Source organism: Haliaeetus leucocephalus, unplaced genomic scaffold (genome assembly GCF_000737465.1).
Source record: "Haliaeetus leucocephalus isolate CR32 unplaced genomic scaffold, Haliaeetus_leucocephalus-4.0 Scaffold451, whole genome shotgun sequence".
Taxonomy (NCBI): domain Eukaryota; kingdom Metazoa; phylum Chordata; class Aves; order Accipitriformes; family Accipitridae; genus Haliaeetus; species Haliaeetus leucocephalus.
Window position 1 is genome coordinate 3937211 of NW_010972887.1, and position 9867 is coordinate 3947077.

Consider the following 9867-nt stretch of genomic DNA (forward strand, 5'->3'; position numbering starts at 1 on the left):
TCAATAGCTGGTGTACTCATGCATGATTTCTGATTCATGCCAAACTGGAAATAAATGCCTGTCTTCTGAGGATGTATGAAATGCTTTTTGAATATTCACCAAAACCCCGTTTTCTAAGTATGGCTCCTTTCTCTTCCCTAAGTAATCAGAAAAATTTGAAGGATCACATCATATTGCAATGAAAAAGCAAAACCGTACATCCTGGCTGCAATTTTTCAAGCCCATTTACGTTTCATATCAAAATAGTTGGCACTTTTAATTGTAGCACGCTTGTGAGGCAGCTGCCAAAGAGGATTCCAGGAAATCTTCCTGTATCTCTGGTCATGTTTGGCTTGCTGGAGATAAAGAGGATTTATGAAACTTGACAAATTCTAGTTTGTAAGAAATGAACAATCACAATTTCAGCCTCATCTTTGCCTGAGTAGCTCTTCTATTTGAGATATTTACCTAAGCTTTTGGTCAGGTGAGAATTCTTTTCCAGTTCCTTTGGTGTTCTGCTCATATTTTATAGTGTTGTTAATAAATTCATCCTGATAGCAGAATAACTAACTCTTATCAGCTGAATATAAAAAGGCCTTTTAGGTTATCCAGTGTACCTTTTGTCAATATGTCATTGTACTCTGGATACTTTCTAGGGTATTACTCGGTTTTATCTTGTAGCAGTACTCTCCCTATGTGAATTTTGCACTTTCAGGATAGTAAATGATCTTGAATCATGTTGAAATCAATGAGTCATAAAGGTGGCGACTGCTTTGTCAATAGGAAGTATTTTCTTCAATACTTCTTTCTTCCAAAACATTGTATTTGTTCTACTTTTTTGGCTGCATTTCCCTTTTGCTTTTACATATTTGTGTTTCTAGGGTGGTCTTTTGTAATTTCAGATGATCCCACAATTCTTTAATGTGTATTTTCCAACTGAATTGCAATTCTTGCATCTTGATTATAGTGCTATTTAACCCTGCTACACAAAGCTGAATTTTAATATTTCCTCTAATGACACTTTGCCGTGACCTAGAAATGCAGCTGCCGAGGTTACTTTTGAGGTTTTGTCTCTTTACTGGATTCAAGAAACTCATAATTACTGATTTAAAGCTTCCCTGTTTTTCTCACATTCTCTATTGTGAGACGTAAATTCAAAATGGTTTTCCCTCTGATTGAAGACTATTTTTTGGCTCATAAAGTTTTCTTCTTTGTCGCTAAGTAACATCCACGTAACTTGAATATCAAGGCTTTAAAGCCATTTAAAATAACAGTTTGAAGCTTGCTAGTTAGAAAAAAAAAATCATAAGCAAATTAGATTGACTTGCGTTTTGCTTCAGAGATTTCGTATTCGTTCCAGCTACAATAGCGTGTTCAGTCAGACATCATCACTTGATTGCTCAAAGACCCAGCTAAACAATCTGGAAACCAAAATCCTATCATCTCTGTTACATATTCAGTGATCGAATAACATGCACTTCCTGCAGTGTCTCGACTTTGTATTCATCTGACTTGGAAATGTAATTAATTGACTTCAATTGAATTCATCAAAGCATTCTTAAAAAGAGTTAATATGCGAGTTGTGCTACAAGTCCCTGAAATAATTACCTCAAATTTATTTTGTTACCTCTCTTGTCGTGTGGATAGCTGTCACAGCCCCCGTAGCCGCTCGGAGTGGCCTCCTTGTTTGCCTCAGCTGTTGGCATTTCTAGCAGCTAATTCCAAGAGGTCTGAAATTGGTTCATTTAGGAGGTTACATATCTAGTGAGTGAGAACAGCTGTCTCTGTTTCAGCGAGCATTTTCCTCATGGATCAATAGCGATGTATAATGCTCAGGACTTGCGACAATGGAGTTATTACTCTCTTGATTCTGCGGGGGGAGTGTAATGTTGTAACAACTGATCATATTAGAAGTGGCACCAGGCAGTACAGCCAGCTCTCAGGTTTTGCAGTGACTTTCATCGTAGATGTGAGTCGGAGTCATTGCAGTTTGGAAATGCCAACTGGAAGAGAAGTTGGGGACTCTTGTAGACGCTGGGGCTCACTGCATGCATTACCAAAGTCTTCATCACAACTAGTACCTTCATACGTAGGTTTGGCAGAGGACCTGCAGTGTGGAGGCTGGATTGAAGAATGAAGTTTGCACAGAGTTGTATTTCTTGCCCAAGAGATAATTTACTCAGGTCAAGCATGAGAATTATGCTGGTCCAAGGCTTTTTGGAAGAACATGCACTTCTCCTTATGCGTAGCTGTGACTTGATTTTTTGTATAGCTTTATCAAAAAGTTGGTAACTGCTGTATTTTTTTAGATTTGTTTTATTTTTACTCATCTTTATTAAAAATAGTTTTTTAAAAAGTAATGGTTATATATGGAGGCAGGTAAGGTTTCAGAACTTAGATGCATCTCAAAAAGAAAATTTATGCAAATACATTTTCATTTCAAAAGACTGCTCATGTTATTGTAAATGGCTTGTTAAATTGTTACAAAACATCCACATCAGCATGAACAATATAACGGTTCATTGCACTGTTAAAAATAGTCAAATCCTGTTGCTGGCAATGCATTTACCTTAGTTTGAGGTTGTATGTTTCCTTATGAATAGCCAGTTAAATATAATGTGGCTGGCTATTTATAGTGCAGTATGCATTATACAAGCAGTTTGATAAATTAAACAGCTTAAAGGGGCTCTCTAATGGGTTACAACCTTTGTGCTGTACAATTATGATGCATATGAGAGCCTAGATCAATGGACAGCTTTTAAAATCCATCACAAAGAAGGTCTAGTAGTGTATATTAATGTGTGATATGTTAACAGCTCTTACTCTGGAACTTAGCATTCATAACCTTGCAGTTTTATTTTATTTAATGTCCTTCACTTCCAGAACAAACTTTCTGTGCTTTGTCTGTTCTGTTATTGTCTGGAGCAAAAGCTGGGTACATCTTTTGTGTATGTTTGTGTCCCTCGCTTTTTATGTTAGCTGAAAATAGTGACAAGTGCTCATGGTGGAAAACATGATTGGCTAAAAGAAATACTAAAAAATGCAGTATTAATAATGCCAAGAATTCCTCCATAGAATCAAGATGATTGCTTTTATAATTTCTAAATGGTCCTTTGGGAAGAACTCTGATTCATTCCTACCTTAACATTTTATGTACATTTATATTCATGGCTTCAGAATATTTTGTTTCTGTAGTGGTTTATATAATCTGGCCTATAGATCCCTGGCTCTAGCTCAACTTTTTTCACACTTCATAGAAAAGAATAATGGAAATGGTGAGATTTAATACAATAAAGTAGGCTGGGGCAATATAGTTATACACGTAAAGAAACTTACTGTGTCTGTGTGTGACGTCCTACTGCTGTAGGCTGTTAATGTACGATCTGAGTTAGGTCCCTGTTATTATTTCCATCCAGAAATTATTTCCATTCCTACCACTCATTCCAAAGGAAGCACATGCCTGAATTACACACCCCATTGCTTACAGTCATCCAGAAGGAATCTGGACTAAATCCAACAAACAACATAGTCTGTAAAACTTAACTGCCAAACCGAGTTGGCACCTAACCTTGAAGGTACATAGAGTTCTCCAGGCCTCTGACCTTCTACCTTCATGCATCACAGCTACCTCTATTTCTTAGGACTTGTTTCCTCTCTTATATTTGTGGCCAGTTGGCACCCGTATCCATTGTCCTTCTTTGGTCCATAAATCTTTACTCTATTTCTAGTCTGGGTGGCGTCAGAAGTGGTTTTCAGTTGTCCAGAACAGAGGCAGAAATTGGACAAAGGTTTTCCAGTTGCTAAGCAGGCACTAAAGTCTGACGGTCCCCAGGCTGCAGCAAGAATTACTTGTCCTTCCTGCTGGCACCAACCCTCTAGCAGAGCAGAGCCTCAGTTTCCTGGAAAGATAGGCAAAGGTGCCAAGTCTCCAGAGTTGCTCTTACTGCAGTTCACTGGAGATGTGCTTGGAACCGAGACGCAAGCGAGAGGCTGAATTCCACCCCGCTTTCTTTTTCTCTTTCCACTACATGAGGTCTGTGCAAGAGTTGCTCGATCTGGACCCTGGCATGGATCAGTGAGCTCTGTGCGTGTGGAGAGCTTCAGCACCTGCACAGGGTTCTGCATTGTGCTCAGTTCAACCATCACCTGGGTTTGATGCTGCCTAAATCTATCTTAATAAATCATTACAATCTAAGTCTATCACCTTGGCTTTCAATTTCTGTGTAAGGGATTTGCTGTTACGCCCAATTCTACCCCATTGTTCCAACTATGGAAACTAGTTACAGGATTTATAACCACAGGCGTGAAAATAAGTAGCATGACCATAAAGAGATGATCTCAAAAATACAAGTGAAAGTTAAACTCCCACTACTGAACGCTTCCATTGTATGTACCTGCCTTTCTCTTAATGGTGTTGTTGGCTGCACCTTTTCCTCTTTCCTTGTGCTTCCACTGTAGAAGAAATGTTGGCTAATGCTGAGCACAAACCAGTTGTGATTACCTTACAGGAGGTAATGGCTGACTTAATGTAAAAATAATTTTTAAAAAAAGCTCAATCTATGATCAGTGAAAGTAGTAGTTATTAATAGAACAGTTGGAAGTAAAATAATGTCTCTAAAAGTACAGCATCCACTCAGTGGGAAGAGAGGAGTTGTAAGTGAAGATACTCAGTAAAGGGTTGCTGAATCACGATGGTGTTTATTTATTTAAAACCCCCCAAATTGTAGATACCTACATGCTTGCGATAAGAAACTTGGATTCCTAGTGGGGTAGAGCAGATACAGTCTTGATCCATGTATCTGAACATCACCTTCACTATTTCATATAGAAGAGCATTTGAACAGTCAAGTTGGTTTTGTCATTTTCTTCATTTGTGAGAATATTCAGAATCAACCCCTTCTGTAATCTTGCCCAAATCTTCATTAATTCTGTGATAATTTCTTTCTTTAATTACTCAAGTAATACTTCTTTTTTTTTTGCTGCCTTTTCTGTAATATTACTGATTGCTGTTTCTGTCCTACCTCCTAAAATTGTTTTTGCCATTGATGGTGATAGGTTTTTCTCTCAGTATTTTTTAAGATCCAAATTCAGGACCAGATAGCATGTATCTGGTGGATTGAAAGTGATGGCAGTGGTGACAATGGTGACATAATATCGTCCTCATGCTTTGCAGCCTTCACACTTCTCTTTGTTATTGCTTGTTAGTACCCTCAGCATCTCCCCACTGGAAACAATCCCTCTTCTTTAACTTTAACCATTCACATCCCCTAATGACTTTGAGTCTGCCAAGCCATTCCTCAACCTTTGCCACATCGTAAATATTTAATTTTTCCAGCCTGGGATTTTGGAGGGGTCCTGCAGGAGTTGTGCACCCAAGCCCATTGAGATTCCAGGGTAGCTGGATACTCGGCTCCCTCTTGCTCCTTTGAAAATCCCAGCTTTCATCTTTTTCTTTACAAGTCATTCCCTCCTGCTGCTTAGTCAGTTCCATATATATTTGGCTCAATTTTTTACATAGTTAACTTGAAAGAGTAAGGCCAGAAAATCAATTATAAAACTAAATTGACTTCTCAATTGACGTAAAGAGAAATTCAACAAATAATATTACAGGATATTAGTTACAGTTTGCCGACTTTGAATTTTTGCATGTTTCCCGTGTACTCAGCTTGATTAAATGAACACTTTTCCTACAGAGATTCTTTGTTATTCAAAACTGGTAAAAGTGGGTAGCTTATCGCATCCGCTCTGGCTTCTGAACAACATGGCTCATCAGCGCAGTGAGAACGCCGGCTTCAGAGCTGCAGTAAACCAGTCATTTATTTGGATCCTGGCAAACACCAGCTAGACTTTGACCTGTTAGACTGGTCTGCTACCCACCGGGAGGACATCTGAGAGGGAAAATGGTCCTGCTAGCCAGGAAATGCGGGTGGCTGTATGACAGCATGTGCAGCATTGAGCTGCGTCAGTGCCCTGTAATTGAGCACAATGGGGAGCATGCTAGACGGGGGAAAAAACGCTATTTTATTAAAACAAGATACTTATCTACAAATGATGCATATTTTCTGTCTGCAGGTTCTTATTTCGAAGGGAGCAAAAGCAGGTATTTCCCAGATGGCACAGACTTCTGTCACAGCTTTCATGGATTCTTTTTCCCTTTGGTGACATAATGCAGAGAAACATTAATTAGAAGCTGCTACTGAGATACCGTCTTTGATTTTTTTTAATTTGCTTTGTTTTATTGGCAAATCATTTAAGTTATTAGTGTTAGTTGTGAGGATGAACAATCAGATTAGTTGTGGAAAAGGCAGTAAACTATTGGTAAACGCTTAGCAGAGGTTTAATTTTCAGATAATTAAGAACAATTGGGTATTTTAGATGACCACTGGTGTTCGAATAAGATTACCATTCAAAATAATTTGACAAGGTGTGTGTCAGCAATAAGAACATAATAGAATTTCCTTCACATAGTGTAAGCGTAAGGAAAATAGGCCCTGACGGTGTATTTTAAGACTAGACCAGACTTTTTTTCTATTTGTCCTGATATTTATTCTGTTTGTTTATGCTATCATCAGTGCAATTTATCCAGTTTACAGTAGTCTGAGGTCTAGATTTATGCTGCAACGCCATTACATTTCTCTTTAATATTCACAATACAGGAATTATCCATAATTTCACCCGTGCAGGGTTCAGTGTTTGCAGGCAGTTCATTGCATGATAATAAGCCTGTGGTTTTAAACTGCTAGTTATTTTTTGTAATTAAAGTACTCTATTGAAAAATCATGTTTTAAATTCCCAAGCATTTATGAAAACATATTTCTACATGCATTGTTTTTTCGGTTTTCTTTGCTGTTCGTGAGCAATCTTTAGTCCTAATGAGAGACTGTTAGGAGTTAAATAGGTCATCTTGTTCAGTAAATGGCTGTGAATACCTTTAATAGGGATTCATTTCCATTAGGTTTGCTGTGACCACTTCCACACACCCATTGCTGCTGTACTGGGTTGCCAGAAAACTCTGCTGAGTTTCAGCAGCCTGTGCCTTTGGGGCTGCTTTTCTGTCCCAGCCTTGCAGCTGAAATGGCTATTACGTATTCCTGTAATCACCCTGGCTTCAGAATAAGCTTATTTAGGCTTTTTTGTGATTTCATTTAATGAGACAAAGCAGCAATCCTTAGTGCTCTTCACCTTAGCCTTGCCCGGTGTCACAGGCATTTAATCTTTGGTGTTGTGACCCCTTCATCCTGAAATATTTCCCCTTGGCATAAGACATGGATGTGACAGGCAGGGCTGGGGCACCAGCAGTGGCACTGCGTTCACCATAGCCCAGCCAGTGCTTATGCCATAGCCCCAAATTAAGTAAACCAAGGGAAAAATGTAGAAATGCGTAGGCAGAGCCGGGCGATGCCTCTGTGTGACATCCAAACAGAAGAGCTCTTGTGTTGCAGAGGAGTGGTAAGCAGGAGGCTGCAGGAGGGGATTTGTGGGATTGAGGAGATGCTTTCCTCTACATAAAGGGGATGTTTCTTGCAAGGCTGAAAGCATTTGGTCACTATTGCTGTCTGCAGCGAAATGGAAAGGAAAACAGCCCCATGCCACAGTACTAAGTGAGGATGGGGGGCTGCTAAAAACAAACAATTTTCATGCCTGTGATGTACAAACACAAATGAAAACTGGCCTCAATTGGTTGTTATTCACGTGAAAATGTAAACAAGTGAATCCTGGTTTATAGGCAGTCGGCCATCAATATTTGTATCACATACTTTGAAAAGTCACCCCATCTTGTTGTCGGCATCGTAACTGATATGTAATTACAAATATCCTTCCTAGAAATGAAATCTTTGCTGTAACATCAGTTATTACTTAAAAACACATTAATTGTGCCAGAAATCCTGTCCCATTATTCAGTACTATGGCATTTCACTAGAAGTCTTGGAAAGAGGTGGAAAGTAGACCACAGCAAAACAGCACGGTCTTTATCCAGTTGGAAGTAAATAGTATAGGAGTCCCTAAAACAGCTGAATCGGGGTGGACAAAAGATGACTTTTATTAATATTGGATTCTTACCTTTGAACCACATTTCTTTTCCTTCATATGCTTTTAAGTATCTTTAGAACAGAAGCATGATTATATCGTAGCTCGGTATGGCCGTGGATGTGCATGTAACAACCCCAGGCGGTTGGTGTCTGTATGATTTACTAGGGTCTCTTGTACTGTCCATCGCTTTTGTATATAGGTGTGTGATCCGAATATTATGCAAACCCGAACTCGACAAGTGCTAAGGTCTTCTGTCAATACGAAGCCCTGCCCTGAAGATTCACAAATGAAGCCATGTATTCTTAACCAAAATTGCTTCCAATATCAGTACAATCTAACAGGTAGGTATAACTTTCCAGTATACTCTTAGCAGGAAGTGACAGCAGTTACAACATGTATTAAATTGATGTTCTGCTTTTCCATATATCTTTGTATAAAAGATTCAGCTCCTTAAAGGCTTTCTCCAGTTGTGTTTTCAGTTATGTTTGCTAGTGGTGTTGGTTAAAGCCTTGACATTAAAACAGTTATGTGTAGACATCACTGATTTCACTAAAGTTAATTACATGCCTACATTTTTTTTTTGTCCACAGGTTAGTGAACAAATGCACAATTTTCAATTTAAGTTGTCATTGCAGGTACACTGGAAATAAGACAGGTTAAATGGGATCTCTTCTTTTTGGTGGGTTATCAACAGAGTTAATTGCAAAATTCCAGTTAAAAGAGTATCATCTGTGTGATTCAGGTGAAGCCAATAATACCAACAAAAGTCTGGTTTGAAGGCAAATGTGGGTTATATGGGTGGGCATAAGATATTCAGAGCAAAATGCATTATTTAGTACCTTAGAAGCAATTAGATCTGTTGCAAACGAACTAACAAAACAAAACAAAAAAACAACAAAAAAAAAGGAAAAATTCCTTTTGTTTTGACCAGCTCAGATAAATGAGAAAGGTGGAGAGAGGAGAGATCTAAGAGGATTTTGGGGGCTGGTGGGAAGGGAGAACAAAACAGGATAAAATATCTGAATGTAAACTCAGCCTATTTGAAATAAAAGCCCTAGAAACACACAGGCAGCAGGACGATGCCTTTTTTTATCATCACATTTCAGAAATGCAGAATATTTATGTGTTCATGTTTATCAGAGGTGGAAGACACAAAGTAATAGGTTTTCTTCTCATATGCTTCTTATTTGTTGGTGGTGTATGGAAATTTTAGTGGTTTGTCTTATGCTTTTTATTTATTTTAAATGGTGTTTTAAGGTTTATTCCAGTTTAGTTGTATTCTGACCATCATAATTTCAGACAAGTAGTAAGATGAATTTTCTTCCAGTAGAAATACTGTTTTTATTTCACCAGTATTAGAGCTTAGTTTTAAATAATGGAAACCAGAGCTACCCTTCAGAAACTTCCCCAGCTATTTTATCAAAGTGAAATTTTACTTCAAACAATACCGTCTTGTAAACGCGCCAACTGGGTTGAACTGATACACTTTATCAGCGTTTAACAGTTTTCTGTGCACTCTGACGCACCGGCTTCGCTAAGGGGATACCTGAGTGCAAAGCCAGCGGTTTCTCCTCCGAGACTTGCTGGGGTTTAAGAGCAGCCTTCTTTTTGGGTCGTTCTTGGGTTTGGGCTGCCCCGAGGCGGGGAAGCGCTGCCCTAGGGGAAGAAGGTACCCCGCACCTTGGGTAGAAAGACGTGAAGAAGGGGACGACGGCCGTGCCCCGCAGCGCCCGCGTCCTTTGCTTTGTGTCCGCAGGCTGGAGCGGGTGCCAGCTGGGCGCCAACGCCGCCTGCGGGCGCGGAGAGCGCCGTCGCCTCCTCAGCTGCCGCCGCAGGGACCGGGCCACCGTCAGCACG

The 9867-nt window shown here is 39.4% G+C and overlaps 1 protein-coding gene across 1 annotated transcript in view; it reads left to right on the forward strand.

Annotated features, from left to right (window-relative positions):
* THSD7B (thrombospondin, type I, domain containing 7B) overlaps window positions 1–9867 on the forward strand; it is a 273948-nt gene that overhangs the window by 239508 nt on the left and 24573 nt on the right. Inside the window, 2 exon segments of the mRNA XM_010575183.1 lie at window positions 8210–8351; window positions 9767–9862. Of these exon segments, the coding sequence (XP_010573485.1) occupies window positions 8210–8351; window positions 9767–9862 (238 nt within the window).